We start from the raw sequence: 18,142 nt of genomic DNA on the forward strand, positions 1-18,142 counted from the left end.
GAGGATGACCTGGGATGACCCCCAAGGTTGGACAACACTGGGGTTCGAACCCAGGACCTTATTGCTGTGAGGCAACAGCGCTAACCACTGGGCCACCATGCTGCTGTTTTTGGGAGACTGGCTGTATTTTGCAAAATGTTACCAGGCTTGGATGTCCCCCCCGTGAAAAAGCTTTCAACTTGCCACCCTACCCCATAGCCCAGATATATTAAGAATGCAGGTGATTGTCGTCACATGTAGGAAGCAACCAGGACTCAGCAGAAATTCCTGCAGCTCCTTTAATGTTGCCGTAGGCCTCTTGGCAGCCTCCCTGACTAGTTTCCTCCTTGTCTTCTCAATTTCTGAGGGACTTCCTGTTCTTGGTAAGGTCATTGTTGAGTCATGTTTTCTCCCACTTGTTGATTGTCTTCACTGTGCTCCACGGTATATCTAATGCCTTGGAAACTCGCTTTGAAAGGTCAGTAGCAACCGAGGTCAAACCTGAAATAATTTAATCTTAGAGTGCAGCGCTTGGTGGCAATTTTGAGTGGTGCGCCACGCCAAGGCTAGTGCTTCTTCTTAATTGGGTGCCACCACTCTCCCTATAGGAAAACAATGGCATGGAGCCAGCACAGAGCAGTGGGCATGGTGGCCCAGTGGTTAACACTGTCGCCTCACAGCAAGGTCCTGAGTTCGAACCCCAGGCCATCCCAGGTCCTGTCTGTGGGGAGTTTGCATGTTCTCCCTGTGTCTGCTTGGGTTTCCTCCGGGTGCTCTGGTTTCCTCCCACCATCAAAAAGACATGCATGTTAGGGCTAATACTGCTGTCTGTGCCCCTGACTAAGGCAATGGAAAGAAGAACTGGAGTTGGTCCCCGGGCGCTGCAGCTGCCTGCTGCTCCTATACAATAAGATGGGTTAAATGCAAAGAACAAATTTCATTGTAACTATACATCCATTATCCAAGCCGCTTATCTTAATTAGGGTCACAGAAGGATGGAGCCTATCCCAGCAGTCATGACAATATAAAGTGGCTTTCTTTCTTCTTTTGTACCCCTCTCCTGAATGCTACCTTTCAACGATGAGATCCCTTTTGTGCTTTTTAAGTTCTTTGCGGACCAAGGGAAGGTCCGATAGGAACAGTTGAACATTATTTAGGGTTAGTTACAGTCACTTTAATTGATGGCAGGTGTATCCTAGCGACTATTTAACATAGGGTTGAATGTGATTGGTTGATTCTGAACACAGCCATATCCTCAATCATAAAAGGGTGTGCACACTTATGCAACCAGGTTGTTGTAAGCTTTGTATTTGACTTTATTTTCCCTAAATTATTTTTGATTGTTTTTCACTTTATTTTCATAGCTTGCAATTTCACATTCAGGGCAGAAAAAGTTCTTAACATAATGCATCTTGGTTTCATTTTGTTGCATCACAAACACCTGCCATTTTAACAGCAGTGTGTAGACTTTTTATATCCACTGCATATAGTATATATCAAGAGTTCTCAAAGTCCAGGCCTCGGTCCACATCTGGACCGAAGGGCAAGTCAATCTGGACCCAGCCCATACCTTGTGTTATGAATACAGTAATGTTTTCTTTTTTGTGTGTGTTTGCTGCCGAGCTCACGCGTTAATGTTACACCGGAGATGGGCAACATGATCCAGAAAGGGCCAGTGTGGGTCCAGGTCTTTGTTCCAACCAACCAATTACACACCCGAGTCTATAAATCAAGGTCCTTAGCAAAGTTGGTTGACTAATAAATAGAATTAGGTGTGTAACTGCTCGGTTGGAACAGACCTGCGCCCAGACCGGCCCATTCTGGATCATGTTGCCCATCCCTGCCGGGGAATATGCTTTCGAGGTGGTGCAAAGCTTTTATTGCACTTGCAGTAAGATAATGGGTGTAGTTGTCGTGCACTCGAGTAACGCTATCTTCACTTCACCTGGTTCTGTGTGTGTGTGTGTGTGTGTGTGTGTGTGTGTGTGCGTGTGTGTATGTGTGTGTGTGTGTGTGTGTGCGCGCGCGCACGTGCCCCGCCCTTGTTGAAGAGTAGAGGAAATGAGAAAAACCGGCGTAACCATAAATGACTAACGAGTTTTCGTTAAGGTTAGAGCCAATCAGAGGAAGAGTAGGGTGGGTCTTCAACATGAACATTTGGATCAGTGTCTCCCACTGCCAGTCGCACCTTTGTGCCAAGTTTCAAGCAACTGACTGCAGGCAAACAGTGCCATTTCTACTAGCCTCGAATGTATTCTGACTTAAGCCTCCTACAGAATGCGATTTTAGCGATCCTATACGTTAATATCAAGCCACACTGCGGTATGGATCTAATAAACTTGGGTACGGCATTGAGTTTGATGTATGTACACTGTACGATAACACCTACTGAGTCGCAGGCTACGACACAAGTCCATAAAAACGTCATCAGCGTGCATGCCGCATCAGGGTACGTAATCAAGCTACGCCGCTGGTAGAGCAACATGACGCAGAGCAGGAATCCAGTCCTTTCAATAGTCGCCGCAGCTCGTATTGTTGCTCGTTTTGTTGAATCCATCGCATTTGGGTCACAGATGCCAACAGTCTGTTTGTTTGTGTTTAGCGCCAGCAAAGATTGTGCATCGCGTTGATCAGTGCGTCATTTCGTGCTGCATTTCTATTGCTTGGTTAGTAGATGTAGGTCGTAGCAGCAGTCACGTTGTGAGATGGTCATCCTAAATTTGTCCCAGGTTATCTTCGGTCGCAAGACCGTAATAACGGCCATATTTGAACCTGTCTCACACTGTGATGTAGGACCACCGTTTTGGAACCCCGACCAAAGATATCACCACGTTTAGTCATCTTTTGTCTGAGACTGTCCAAATCGCACAATCTGTATGAGGCTTTACGTGACTTGTCTTGAACTTGAATGTATGTTGCTTAAAATTGTAAGTGATTAAATGTTATTTTATCGCCAATCCTTCCAGACCTCTGATCTTGAACAAAAATCAGATGTAAACCGTTGAATAATAAGTTTGAGACCCCCTGGTACATTGTGTGTGTGTGTGTGTGTGTGTGTGTGTGTGTGTGTGTGTGTGTGTGTGTGTGTGTGTGTGTGTGTGTGTGTGTGTGTGTGTGTGTGTGTGTGTGTGTGAACTTGCTACAAGGAACAAGGATGTAGACTGGGGGGGGCGGCTATAATTTCTTTTAAACAGGAAAAATATGTGGCATATTTTATATCTAAATACCAGTTGAATTCAGCGAATCCTATTAAGGCACTCCACCTCCCAAAGCAAGTAACCATGATAAACATGAACTTGCTCCTCAGACATACATGAAACCCTAGCCAGCGTTACCTTGACTCAGTCATGCGGTGGAGAGCTGCCTACGATACATCACTGAGCTTTTCTCATTAAGTTCATCGCTGGCGTATGGTCTTTATTAATTCTTGGTCTGTGGAGGAGGGACAATGAAAACAGTCGAAACAGTTGGAACAATATCTTCCTCTAGTTTCATTATGTGCATCCCTCGGTCAAACACTGTCTTTGTGTGGAGCCGTTTCTTGGATGAAGCTGTAACCTGTTGAATTTTCATCCTGTTCATTTAGCAAGGCGACAGATTAAACGCTAACCTTATTTACTGAGTGCCTTTGACTTGTGCAGCGCTTCTCAAACCATCCTTTGTGTGAACAACTGTAGCCGTGCCATGCTAACCCCCTCAACAAACCTTCACTGGATCTGCTTAAAAGTTCACATTAATACGGGCGTCTGGGTTGCATGGCGGTCTATTCTGTTGCCTACCAACACGGGGATCTCCGGTTCGAATCCCTGTGTTCCCTCCGGCTTGGTCGGGCATCCCTACAGACACAATTGGCCGTGTCTGCGGGTGGGAAGCCAGATGTGTGTATGTGTCCTGGTCGATGCACTGGTTTCTTATCTGGTCAGTCAGGGCGCCTGTTCAGGGGGGAACTGGGGGGAATAGCATGATCCTCCCATGTGCTACGGCCCCCTGGCGAAACTCCTCACTGTCAGGTGAAAAGAAGCGGCTGGCGACTCCACATGTATCTGAGGAGGCATGTGGTAGTCTGCAGCCCTCCCTGGATCGGCAGAGGGGGTTGAGCAGCAACTGGGATGCCCCGGAAGAGTGGGGTAATTGGCCAAGTACAATTGGGGAGGAGGAAAAAAAAAAGGGGGGGGGGGTAAAAAAAAAGTTGTTAAAAATTTCCTTTGTAGTAACTTTGTGTTGTTCACAGGTGAGCACGAAGACGGTGGCACAGTGCGTGGAGTTCTACTACACCTACAAGAAGCACGTTAAGATCGGACGCAACGGGACTCTGACGTATGGGGAGGCAGAACTGCAGGAGGGCAAGACAGCTGAGGAGGAGCTCGACCACAAGGTGAGTTAAGCCATCATCATCATCAGTTCACAAGCAATTAAACAATGCTTTCACATGCTAAAAATGTCCCGCACCTGACCTGACCCATGTATACATACTGCATATTTTCAAAGGTATACCATGATTTTCATTTCAATCTAGCCTGTATTTTTACTTTGTCGTTGCAATGAAATAAATGTCTATGGAGTGAACCTCTGTCCAAACTCTCTCCCTATTTGGTCAAGGTGTAAGCCTATACATGGCTCTGTTTTGGAATATCAAACAGTAAATTGGCATTTTATAAGCTTTCAAGTTCACCCAGTCCAGCGGACAAGTGCGAGTCGTGAATATGCCTGCAGAGAAGCCAGTCATCCCCAGTATGCCTCTCAAATAACTTGAGTCAAAGCAAAGGGTTTGTTAGCACCAGGGAACTCACTGGTCACCTGTCTGGAGGGGATGTTTGTGCTGCTGATGCCCACATTTTGACTACCGGAGTACAGCTAGCTGGATAGATACACAGCACCAATAACAAAAGTGTAGCTCTGCAGCTGGATGGCATAGACATGAGATATCTAGTATTACCAGTCTCGAGCCAACGTGCAGCCGAAGTAATCAAAATATCCAAGACCTACCTCCTCCAAAGTCAACATAGTACCATCTTAATGTGGAAGAATGTCTTGCTCTCGCCTCTCTGTCTGTCTGTCTGTCTGTCTGTCTGTCTGTCTGTCTGTCTGTCTGTCTGTCTGTCTGTCTGTCTGTCTGTCCGTCCGTCCGTCCGTCCGTCCGTCCGTCCGTCCGTCCGTCTGTCTCTAGGGGATCAGATAATGTTCTCTCTTCACTTTCTGAGAAGTGTTTATTGCAGCATTGCAGTGCTGGTTGGAGAAGAGAGGTGGATGTGGGTGGAGTCAGGCTCTGTGTTTGTTTTCATTCGGGTCCCTTGCGTGTTCATGGGTGCCAATCTTATGAAGTGTACCTTTTTATTGTATCTATACAGTAGTAGTAAACACATGCAAATGCTTATCAAATACAGATGGTTGTGTTTAAGCTGTGTAGGTTAATATAAGGCAATAGAAAATGGGTCTGAAACCTCGAACCCTCTGAGGCTTCTGTCAGGGTGGACTGTTGTTCCTGCACTGACTCCCAACTGAGAAGGGCCCATAGGGCATCCCCTGCCTATAGTATCGATTATATTTTATCATTAAGATGCTCTTTTTGTGTGTGTGTGTGTGTGGGGGGGTTATATTGGTGACAGTATGCAGTGGACTGTTAGGCCTATTTGATTGGCTACAGGTCTCAGATTTTTTTGCTTGTTCTGATTGGTTTAAAATTATTGTTGTACCCGCCACTAAGCGGGTATGGTTACAAATCTTTATAAATACATGTTTCATTCTCACTTTAGACCTCGAAGAAGGTATGTTGCATAAAGGTCGGCAGTTAAAGAGATGCACATTGGGCACCAGTGTGCAGTACTGTGGTTTCTTTTCCTCGGGGACCATCCTGGTGATTGAAATTAAGCAGGCGAACGAACCAAGCACACGAAAGGTCACGAATTCCAATCTGCTTTGTTCGTCCCAGTTTTTACTGCATGTTGCCTAATAATGTAGTGATGTTATACTATATACAGTGCCTTCGGAAAGTATTCACCCCTCTCTAGCTTTTTCACATTTTGGTTTCTGTTACACCTAAAATTGTCAATGCATTAAAGTGTCTCGGACTTGTCCCATGACTTCTAGCCACCTCAAGGTGAGACTACACATTCGTCCATCTCAGAAGTGGTTTCCTTCTAGTCGCTTTCCCAGGACTAGTCCATTTTGCTGTTTCAGTTGCGAAATTTCATAAAGTTGGCAGTATTTATTGTGCAGTCGTATGATTGAGCACAGGCGGATTTTAAATCAACATAGGTGGACCTTGTTGATGTATTTAGTGTGATCTCGAGCAATTGAGTACACTTTGCCTAATTTGTTGTAATGCAAGAGGGGTTAATTGTTATTAGTTCAGTTCATTTTCAGGTGGTTTTGATATTTTACTTTGGCGTTATAGAGAATTGTCTTTTATAGGAGTCGTAAAACAAATCCCACTTAAGCTCACTTTGCAATGGAACAAATCCCTCTCCATCTTTGAGAAGAAGCTAAAGACCCAGCTCTTTCACGAACACCTCCACACCTGATGGTATTAATAAAAATACACACAAAAAAGGCTTCTATGCACACTATGCATTGCCTTTGTGCACTGCCTGTTGACACATATGTTCTATCGGATTTGAACCTAGTTTTTTGGCACTTACTTGTGTTGTCGCCTCCTGGCTAGATCCTTGCTTGTGTTGTATTAACCCACAGATGTACGTCGCTTGGATAAAAGCATCTGCTAAATGAAACTGGGTGGCGCAGTGGTTAGCACTGTCGCCTCACAGCAAGAAGGTCCTGGGTTCAAACCCCGGGGTTGTCCAACCTTAGGAGTCATCCCAGGTTGTCCTCTGTGTGGAGTTTGCATGTTCTGTCCGTGTCTGCGGTGGGTTTTCTCCGGGTGCTCTTGTTTCCTCCCACCATCAAAAAGACATGCATGTTAGAGTTAATACTCCTGTCTGTGCTCCTGACCAGTGCAATGGGAATTAGAGTTGGTCCCCGGGCGCTGCAGCTGCCCACTGCTCCTAGCTACACAGCTAGGATGGGTTCACTGCAGAGAGGAATTTCCCCACGGGGATTAATAAAGTATACCAAAACAAATAAATAAGTAAAAACTGTAACATTGTAAAACAAGAAATAATCAATTAGGGGTGAGTACTTTCTGGATCCACTGAATGGCAAAAGAGTTTCCTGTCAGATTAAAAGTATAAAATGGCTCGTGATGAGGTTCGGTGCATGAGTCAACAAGCCAAAAGGCAGGTCATAGGCAACGTGCCTGTTTTTATCCGGTAGTGCAGTGAATAATACAGGAATCAATCAGTCATCACAGCACTTTGCTCTGCTGCTCTGTAGCAAGTTGGAAAACACGCTGTCTGCGCCGGCCCCTGAAAAAAAAAGAAGTTTCATGCTTGTAAAATTCTCTCCCAGAGACAAGAGGTTCACTGTGGTCACACATTCATCAGTATCTTCTTTTTTTAGGCCAGAGATTTTTGGTTGGAATTGAACAACAATTTTGGCAACAATAAGCCCAAACATCAACTCAGGTGTGACTCTTAACCCAGTGTTTGCAGTCGACATCGCTCTTCTCAATCTGTCATGAGTGAGATGGGAATCTAGTATGTCTCCTACTATCTTAGAGCACTAAATAAATAATTGTATCATGACCAAGACTGCAAGTCATGTCACATCCAGTTGTGTAAGAGCCCCACTGGTCGATCATGAATAGCGAGTAATCTAACTAAGATGGAAGGAGTCTCAGTCCGTATGTCTGTATGCCTGTTCATCTGATCAACTTCACACTTGGCGGGTGTGTTGCTGAGGACCCAAGGAAGTGCAGTGTCAAGTGCGAGGTTGTTTGGATGAGCGATTCTCAAGAAAGCTGCAAGCAGCAGTACTGGTGGCCAAGCACCAGCCCGTTCCGAACAGGCATGTTTGGAACGGGCTGGCTGCACTAGCAGGATAATCAAATTACAAAGTAGCTGGTCAGTGCCACATGTCAGTATCACACACACAGCCAACAGTGCTGATTATGTCAAGCGCAAATAATGTAAGACTGCAGTACATTTTCTATCATGCACAATATCTCAGACAGCACAGGTCCAAGTTTGGTAAAAATTTAGGGGGAACAATGCATCCTGACACGGTACTTAAAAGTATACAGTATCACAGTTGTTGGCCCAACATGGCGCCCCCTGCAGGCCAGAAAAAGATCCCAACCTGTAAACTAAATACAACTTCCTCACTTTCTGCTGAGTCTTGCATAAGGTTTTTAGGGGATTTTTCTTACATGTTCTACTGCCATAATCTTAATAAGCTGTAAGTTTCGGAAATACGGTCCAATTATTTCGGGGGGGGGGGGTCATTTCACTGTGTACAACAAACATATGAGTCATAACATTTTCTCTGAAACATCACCTAATTCCTCTCGTACTTCAGCAAACATAATGCCACTTCCCTTGCACGTAGACTCAGATAGATAGATAGTTTATTACCCACACAACCAAGGCCAGTGGAATTTGTATTTGGTACAGTTAAAACTGCAGCACAATAGATACATGGACAACAACAGACACTCCACATATTATCACGAAACAATAGTGATACAATAGCAGAACATATTACACACAATCACATACATTAGGTGAATGGTATATATGTATACATATGCCAGTATTGTTTGCAGAGGGTACTATAGGGAGGAATTCAGAATCCTGATAGGGTAAAAAAGCTGTTTGTGAAGCATTTAGTCTTAATGCACAGTATCCTGTAGCGCCTCCCTGAGGGAAGGAGCTGGAAGAGGTGATGAGCAGGATGTGAGGGGTCATAGATTATCTTTTTTGCTCGCTTTACAGTCTGGTGAGTATGTAGAGATTCAGCCAAGGAGAGTGGGTTGCCTATGATTTTGGATGCCTTGTTGACAGTCCGCTGTAGTTTCCCCCCCGTGTTTGAGTGTCCGTGCTGCCGTACCATACTGTCATAGAAGACGTGAGGATGGACCCGATGGCTGAGTAGAACAGAACGAGAAGTTGATGCTAGATCCAGTAAATTTTTTCAGCTGCCTAAGGAAGTAGTCATTTTTGAGCTTTTGCAATGATTTGTTCAGTGTTAGTTTTCCATTTCAGGCTATTGCTGGTGGCCCAGGAATTTACCACACCAAGTCTCAAGACCTTTTATCGAAGCATGCATCTCTTTTAGCCAAACATTTTTAGCCACCAGCTTAAGAACTTGGTGGTTGGAGGATGTGTGACTCAATTTACTTTGGAAAATATCTGAGATAAGAGGGGCAGGGCATAATTCCTGTTTACTGGGTTAAACTGGGGAATCAATGCATCGTTCATTGGCGACAATAACTCTACAATTATGTTATCAGTTGGCTGTATTTTTTGTTGGTGCTTTTTTGTTCGTTTTGTGATTCATATGATCACAACACAAAATTTGCTAATCAAGTCAGTGATGCTGGCTGATGGATGATCAATCCATAATTCAAGACGTGTGGTCCTCAGATAAATCTTCACAATGCCTTTCTTTATTGGTTTTTAAGACTTGTGTCGGGTTTTAAGATAACATTTTAATCGCTGTGCTCCCCTTTATGCCCACAGGGCTCTCATCGACTGGAATCCCGCAAGGAGGAGGACAACAGGAAGTGGGAGGGCTCAGCTGAGAGGAAGCGGGACGTCAGCCCCACCAGAGTGACACAGACGCTGCAGGCCACTGAGAGTGTGAGTGCAAAACGGTACTGCGTTCATAAATCTGTGATCTACATGTGGTGCAGCTGCACGTTGACACGGCGAAGAGGTCGCATATACGACTGAACCTAAACATCATTCGGAGCAGAGTATTGTGAATGGTTTGATTGACGGCTGTGCTGTCAAGTGCCTATGGCGTATAAAAAAAATATGTATTGCACTTTGCACACTTAGCAAGTATTTGATTTAGATTTAGGGTTCACGAATAGTTGTTGAATGTAAGGAATTAATTCCCGAACCTCTGTCTGTGTATTTGAGTGGAATAAAAACCCATTATCTAAGGTTCATGATTCAATATCTTTGAAGTCCAGAGGGTTTAGCTTGTATTTTGTCAACTAACGACTTCCATTGTCTACAGATGTCTATAATTTGTTGCCAATGGAAACGGGCCTCTTCGTTTGTGTTCAGATTGCCTTGCATTTTGCAACAAAGTCCTTCGTGTTCTTGTTTAGCCACCAAAGTTGGCTTCATCCGGTTTGACGTATTTGCACTCTTGATCCGTGGCCAAGTTGACAGAGGAATGTCCCTGCAGAAAGGTCACGGCTCTACTGCCCTCTGCTGGCTGTTTGCGTCAACTCATGTTGGCTGGCGTCCATCACCGGGTTGCGTAACCTCAGTATGTCAGTCAGCAAACAATGACTCGACAAGAAACCTTTAACCTCGTTTTCTTCTTTGCACTTCACTGATTAACACCTTCACTAAGTTGTGGGGGAGGAAGAGTCCAGGCTAGTTAATTGACTTATGAGTTTTTTTGTGTTTTGTTTTTAATATATATATATATATATAGTTTTTATTTTTCCTTTTAAATTCTGCTTTAAAGTGCAACCACAAACAGTATGGGTTTGGGGTTTGAAACGCGTTTAGATAGTTTGGCTTTTTAAATGAGAATTTGTGTCGTATGCTTTTTAAATCAGCGTATACGTATGTGCTTCTCTCCTAAAAGGAGCACAATGTAGTTACTGTTTCAGGATTGTTATTTTCAGCCCCTTTGCAGCTCGGTGTGACAACGCAACGCTGACTGTGGCATTTCCATGTGAAATGCCCCCCCCCCCCCCCAAAACATCTGATTCACTTTGGGTGTTTTTGCACACAGGGCGAAGCGGTCCTCATCCTGAAGGGCCAGGAGTGTGGGGGGAGAGACCAGTTTACGGCCCAGGTCATTCACCCACCACAACCACACCCTCCCAGCTCTGCCGCCAAGCCACGCCACGATGGCAATGGGCGCAAGACCGGCTCGTCTGGGAGCAGCAAGGCCCCGGCAAGCCAAGAGGGAGAGTTCCCCTGCAAGAAATGTGGAAGGTCAGTGCTTAAAAAGATCACGCCAACCCTCACAGGGAGGACTCCTGCCTGTGTCCTTGTACTGACCGTGTCGCAGAGTCTTTTTTTCCTTTCTTTTTTTTTTGCTTATGCAAGGCTGACCTTCACAATGCAACACAATACGCTGCCAGTGGAAATAGCCTTGGTTTACATAGGCGCCAATGGACGGAATTAGTGATTTGACACATACGGGGGGGTTCAGCAGGAGGATATTGCTATTGTCATACTCGCCTCCAGCCAGACTTGGTGTTTGTAAACTGCCAAGTGTCTCTTGTCATGTGTTTGAACTGGGTAGAATAAAATAGCCCTGACATGCTCTGATTAAATCGCTACCTCTCCTGTGGTAAGCCCAGGCTTGTTATTGCCCGCTGTCGCCTAGCAACTGAAACACAGAGTAGATATGGCACATCGTGCCCCGAGTCCAAGATACTTTGCCCAGCCACTGTGAACAAAAGAACACATGGCTCATACCACCTGCAGTGTGCTGCATATACTGTATATACTCTATTCCATGTAACAGAGTAGCCACCTTGTAACCAAGTTTACTCAATGTCAGTCAGAAGTCATTGCACAGGTTCAGAAAGTTAAAATATCTATGGGAAATTATATTGATCATCTTCAGGTCCCAAAATATGTGAAAATTGTCCATACCACTACTTATTTTATGTAGTGACGGATCCGCTTGCCTCTACTCAGCTGTTGTGATATAAATACTGAGTGAACCTCAGAAATGTGTCATGATTGTTAATCATTTTCAGTTGCAATCTTTTTCACATATTTTTGTAGTACCAAGCCCCTGTCCATATACATCATAGTGAACCAGAACACAGCCTTCAGATGAAGTCTGGAGACTAAGGGCTGCAGCTTGTAAATGTGTAGAATGGCTGTCCGTTTGGTTCATGAAGGTGTTCTGTGAATTTTGCTTCAGTGACTCATGTATGTTTGAGGTTGTTGAGAATTTGTCAGCCCCGGGGCATCTGGGTAGCATAGCGGTCTATTCCGTTGCCTACCGACACAGGGATCGCCGAATCCCTGTGTTACCTCCGGCTTGGTTGGGCGTCCCTACAGACACAATTGGCCGTGTCTGCGGGTGGGAAGCCGGATGTGGGTATGGGTCCTGGTCGCTGCACTAGCGCCTCCTCTGGTCGGCCCCCCTGGCAAAACTCCTTGCTGTCAGGTGAAAAGAAGCGGCTGGCGACTCCACGTGTATCGGGGGAGGCATGTGGTAGTCTGCAGCCCTCCCCGGATCGGCAGAGGGGGTGGCGCAGCGACCGGGGCAGCCTCGAAAAATGGGGTGACTGGCTGGATACAATTGGGGAGAAAATCCCCCCCCCCCAAAAAAAATGCTAGCATGACAGAAAAAGACAATAAGGCAGCCTTTTTGACCCTTGACCTTCCCTGTGTCACTCTTGCTTGCAGAGTCTTCTACAAGGTTAAGAGCCGTAGCGCTCACATGAAGAGCCATGCTGAGCAGGAGAAGAAGGCGGCCGCCCTGCGACAAAGGGAAGCAGAGGAGCGAGCTGCTGCTGAAGTGGCGGCCATTATGGCCGCGCAGCAGAATGGGTCACGGGAGGGAGGCGCTGGAGACAGCACCAACGACGACAACACGTCTGGCGGGGAGGAGGATGACAACGATGACTGGCAGTGAGACTGAGACGAGAGCACGTCATATGGACTGGACTCGGGAGCAGCCTTTTTTTTTTTTCCGTTTGAAAACTGGACTGTCTCGTGATGCCGCTTGTCCCTGCTGCAGTCAGCGGACTAAAGCAAGGCCTCGGCATGTAAATATGCCTAATAGACTAACACAGAGTAAGGAAAAACCCATGGACTGGGGGAGTTGGATCAGGGGGGAGGAATTAAAAACAAACCTCCCCCCGTAAAACTGCTTTTTGTTTTTGTATCCATTTTTGTGAAATGGCAAGACTTTCCCAGCGTGACACGTTCAGGGACACATCGGCTCGCGCCTACGCGTGCGGCGGTGAGTACATGTCGGTGTGTGCACGGGCGCTCTCCAATGCACGCCAGCCCCCCTTTAATCTGCCTGGGAAGCGTTTTCAAAGCGTTACCTCTCTCTCTCTCGTCACAGGGCTCTCGCGATGTCAAAGCCATTCTACTTCTTCACACTGCAACGGGCCTCTGTCTGCCGGCGCTCGCTCGCTAATCCACGCCAGGCCGCCTTTCCTCAGCACTTTTGAGCCCCGCCCCGCCCTTCCGTAGTCAACAAGCGGGGGGCGTATCAGAGCCTTCTCTCACACACGTTGGGCCCCGTGCAGCCAAGACACATATCTGCTTGCATCAGGACCCGTTTGAATCGGCGACAGAAGGAGTGCAGCGTTGAGAAGGTTTGCTGAAGAAACCCAGTGAGATTTTTTTGGGGGGGGGGGGGTCTCATCCTCCAAGTCCCTTTACATGTGAAGGAACAGATAACAGGGTCGCGACGGATGGATGGCTGGCTGGTTCAAGCAAGCTGTTGCCTGTTGGCTGCTCTTTCCCAGTCAGGGCTGCCTAAGGCTCCACCAGAAACACGACGTTCACCGAATGGGTTCCTCTTCTTCAGCGCGCTTTCTTTCTTTTTTTGTTGCAGCTTCAATTCTGTGAATTTCAACCCCCTCACTCCCCCTTTTATAGCTCCCCTTTTGTTCCTCACTGTTGATGCCTTGGATGTTTTGATGCTTTTTTATCTCGGAATGACAATCAATTTTACATCTTTTTTGATATCTCTATAACTGTTTTTCTGCCGGTGTATCTACAGTTATTGTTGTTTTAGTGAATATTCTTGTTATTGTTGTTGTTTCTTATGATATTAATATTATTATTATTTTATTATTATTATCATGAATTGGTTTTGGCTGCAGTTTAATTTGGATCTTTTTTTACTCGTTTGTCCATAGCATTTTATATTTAAAAAGTTGCTCTTTGCTGCCTGTTTGTAACTGTGAGTTTCTGAAAATCAGAAGCGAAGAGAGAAAAAAAAAAGAGAAGCAGCAGCAATTGTATGTGCAATAGAACAAGTTGACCCCCTGTTGCAACACCCCCCACCGCCCGGCTACCCTTCACCCCCCCCCGCCCCCATGTCGTCAATATGGCCGACCTTTTCTGCGGACGCCTCTCTTGAGTTAAACTGGTGTATAGAAGTGGGTCTCTAGATTTCAGTAGATACACACATTGGAAGCGAGACAGAAAATGGTGCCGAGGGAGGGAGTGGTGGGGGGGGCGCTGCTGCACAATCGTACCCTCTCAGACTCCCATCCGAACCACGCACCGTAAACACTTAGTTGGAAATGTTTATCCGGTCGGGCCTGTCATGGACTTGGCAGCGTCGACTTAACCTTTTTGGTTGTGTCCGCTGTCGGCGGCCAAATCTTCTGAGTTGGTGTCGTCATTACTTTATGAGCGGGTCAGAAGCGATGTTTTTGTCATTCAAGATGGCGCGAAAGGTCTGCGCCCCGGTGCAGGAACCCGGTAGGTCTCTTGTGTATCTATTGCTGCCACTCTGGTAGCCCTCCATTGATGGGACCGGCTGAGTTGAGCTGTTGAAACAGCAGGTCTCTGTCTATCTTTGCATATCTCTATCTTAAGCCCTTTGGGCCCAGAGCCAGGTTCTGTTGCCATGGCAACAAACAGGCTAAAGGTTTTTTGTTTTTTTTTTCGCTTTAAAGGACAACCTTGGCGGGGAGAGGAACTGTGGAGGAACGGCTCCGAACGCCGGTTACTGCACAAAGTAAAGCTGGGTCTATGCACAGTGTGTTGGGTGGGCGGGCGGGTGGGTGTGTGCGCGCATGCACACATACGCTTGTGTGTATTAAAGGGTGTGCTTGTGCTCGTGAGCGTGCCTCGAGGTCAAACGTTTAACCGCCAGCCAATCGAGAAGAAAAGTTTTGCAGACTGTTCACTTTTTTCTTTTTTTTTTGTTATTTTAATTTATATTTTCCTTTTATTTTTGGCTTGTGACGGGATTGTTGCGGGGCATTGTTGTTCTGAGACTTTCATGCTGTAAAACAGAATTATGGATGAAATGAGGGCATGCCACGACCATACAGCTGTAAACCTCCCTCATTTCATCCACTCAGTTAAGGGAATTTGGGTTTAAAAAAAAAGTGTTTATTTAGCTAAAGATTAGAAAATTATATATGAATGAAGTTCTATGTTTGCATACTTTCTATGCTATTTTCCTATGGGGTTCACACTAATGAAAATGGAGAGGAATCTCAAGTGCTTTTTACTACAGTGTAACTTATTTGTTTTCAATTTGATTTTTACCACTTGTGTTTTTAGTAATGATTTATGAAGCACTGTATATTAAAGTTTTACAATATTCATGAAGCTCATCTATCCTGATTTATTCTCCTTAGGCGTTCGGATGATGCTCATGCAAAGCAAATTACTCTGCGTAAGTATGCTGGGGTGTCACGCTCAAGAGCACTTCAGCAGGACGGGAAGCTTTTGTACGTGCCAAGCTTGTGCCTTTTGTGGTTCGTTCCGTGCTCGACGAAATGCTGATGGCGTTATCGAGGCTCTTCACACTTGCCGTTATCATTTTTATCTCGGCTAAATCGAGACAAGATTTGGCTGATGTACATCCGCATCTGCTCAGTAATCTTGCTCAGTGTGTCAGCACGTGGGATCCATGTGCAAAACCCTATTTGTTTCATAGCGCTATAGGGCAGTGGTTCTCGAACTTTTTCCACATCAAGGACCCCCTAAACTGACACAAAGTGGGCCACGGACCCCTATTTGATAGGATTTTGTCCCAGGGTCCCCCATCTGTAAGGTTTTTGCTTTTAGATGTTTTATTATAGAAAGTGACCAAAATACTGATAGATTCTGTCATTATGTTAGTGATGGATGGATTTATAGTGAAAATAAAGTATTCCCCTTTTTGCTGGGGACCCCCCGGAACCTCCTCAAGGCCCCCACTTTTGAGAACCACTGCTATAGGGTGTGGCTTGGCTTTGCCCCTGTAGCCAAATGTCCGTCTGAGTGCGAGTGGGCACTAAATGCCTCATTTTGGAGGCATTTTGTCTTGTTTGATTGATCCAGTCGGTGTCTGATCTTCCTGAGTGTGTTTTCTACCGGGTTCAAAGGGTCTGGTCACTGAAGGGTCTTCGTTATGGATGGAAAAGTTTTATATCACCAACCTCCACCAGGGGGAAGCATTTGCACATCGTTGATGAGATTTGCTAAGCAGGAGAGGAGAAAGGCAGTGCTGAATTGATACTGGCCGACCGACACAAGGCCGGGCTCCTGGCCAGGCTGTGTTAACGTCAGCCTGTGTGTCTAGTGGATCTGATGGTGCGTCATCCTCAGATGTGGTTCGCTGGTGTGTTCTCCAACCACCGGGTGAAGTTTGGATATAGCGTTGGTTTCGATGGTGGAAGGGAGGGGACGTTAGCGGATTTCTTGTCTTTTGGCAAAGCTGTCGACTCAGACTGGATGGTTTTCCAGTTGTCCTGTGTTTTCCAGTCTCCCCTCTGCCTCGTAACCGCTGTGGTATTGCCAGTGTTTGAGATGGCAAGCACCAGCCTCACACCCGTGTGCACTTTGTTTCAGCAATGGGTAACAGTCCCAACACCGTGTCTGACCTCGGCCTCGCTACACTTCTGATGGGTTTTTCCATTCGCCGTCACCTTTTTCCAGACCTATCAAGAGTTTCTACCTCCTTGTGTTTTTTCGTTTTTCCTTCTCGCGTCTGGAGAAATGGCACAGGAACAAGCACTGCAAGCGTTCTGAACGGCAGGACCTCAGAAATAACTCTCCATGTGAACATCACTGCATGTGTACATGACCACCCCCAATGTGGGGGATGCACGAAGCACATGTACGCACACAGTCACTTGCATCGGTATCTTCTCGAGCCTGCACATTCGCCCATGAGGAGAAGACAACTTTGCATATATCGTGTCAGCTCGGTGACTATTAAGAGAACAAACGTGATTCATTATTGGCGTTACATTTCTGTAATTAAACCAAGACTGAAGTGATTTTACTCGACTTCTGAGGTCCAAACACTGCAACGGGCCGAATGTCACGGTAATCCAGCTTGGACACCCCTGTTAAAATGGCCGGTTTTTTGTGATGTAAGAAACGAAACCAAGATAACGTTACACCTTTAATTGGAAATTGGCAACCTAGAAAATTCAAGTGAAAAAAAAACCTCATTTAGGCCAACAAAAAAAAACAACCTTATAATAACTTGGTAGAGTAAGTGTGCACACCCCTAAACGAATACTTTGTTGAAGCACCGTTTGATTTTATTACAGCGCACGGCCTTTTTGGGTAAGAGTCTGTCAGCTTGGCAGTATTTTTCCGTTCTTGTAAAAATATCCTAGATCCGTCAGATTGCGAGGGCATCCTGGATGTTCGGTTTGGATGGTTGTCGTGCTGAAAGGTGAAATTCCTCTGTCTTTCTAGCCGACGCCTAGAGGTTTTGTGCCAAAATCAACTGGTATCTGGAGATATTCATGATTCTCTCCACCTTGAGTAAAGCCTAATTTTCGGCTGAAGAAAAGCAGCCCCAAAGCCTGATGCTGCCACCACCATGTTTCACCGTGGGTATGGTGATCTTCTGGTGATGGGCTGTGTTGTTTTTGTACCAAACATACCTTTTAGAGTTATGGCCAAAAAGTTCAACCTTGGTCTCATCAAACCATAGCACATTTTTGCACATGGTTTTGTTGAGACTGGATGCATCCAGGCTTGGATGTTGTTTTTCACGTGAAGAAGCTTCTATCTTGCCACCCTACCCCATAGCCCAGACATATGAAGAATACAGGTGATTGTCGTCACATGTAGGAAGCAACCAGTACTTGTCAGAAATTCCTGCAGCTCCTTTAATGTTGCCGAAGGCCCCTTGGCAGCCTCCCTGACCAGTTTCATCCTGGTCTTCTCATCAATTTTGAAGGGACATCCTGTTCTTGGTAATGTCACTGTTGTGGCATATTTTCTCCACTTGTTGATGATTGTCTTCACTGTGCTCCATGGTATATCTAATGCATTGGAAATTATTTTGAACCCCTCTCCCGGTTGATACCTTTCAACAAAAAATCCTGGTCATGCTTTGTGAGCTCTGTGTGGACCATGGCTTTTGCATGCGGATGCAACCAAGAAGACGTTGGGAAAGTCCT

General features: G+C 45.8%; 1 protein-coding gene across 3 annotated transcripts in view; it reads left to right on the forward strand.

The window, feature by feature from the left end:
* Positions 1-15,335, forward strand: part of mideasb (mitotic deacetylase associated SANT domain protein b) — a 38,309-nt gene extending 22,974 nt beyond the window's left edge. For 2 of the 3 annotated variants that reach the window (XM_056295660.1, XM_056295661.1), the window contains exons 9-12: positions 4,211-4,354; positions 9,555-9,674; positions 10,795-11,000; positions 12,438-15,335. In XM_056295660.1, the coding sequence (XP_056151635.1) occupies positions 4,211-4,354; positions 9,555-9,674; positions 10,795-11,000; positions 12,438-12,666 (699 nt within the window). In that variant the 3' untranslated portion in view covers positions 12,667-15,335. The remainder of the gene's footprint in view (positions 1-4,210; positions 4,355-9,554; positions 9,675-10,794; positions 11,001-12,437) is intronic. The other variant, XR_008811714.1, reaches the window with a different exon arrangement.
* Positions 15,336-18,142: the final 2,807 nt, after the last annotated feature.

The sequence above is a fragment of the Lampris incognitus genome, chromosome 16 (assembly GCF_029633865.1).
Source record: "Lampris incognitus isolate fLamInc1 chromosome 16, fLamInc1.hap2, whole genome shotgun sequence".
NCBI classification, from domain to species: domain Eukaryota; kingdom Metazoa; phylum Chordata; class Actinopteri; order Lampriformes; family Lampridae; genus Lampris; species Lampris incognitus.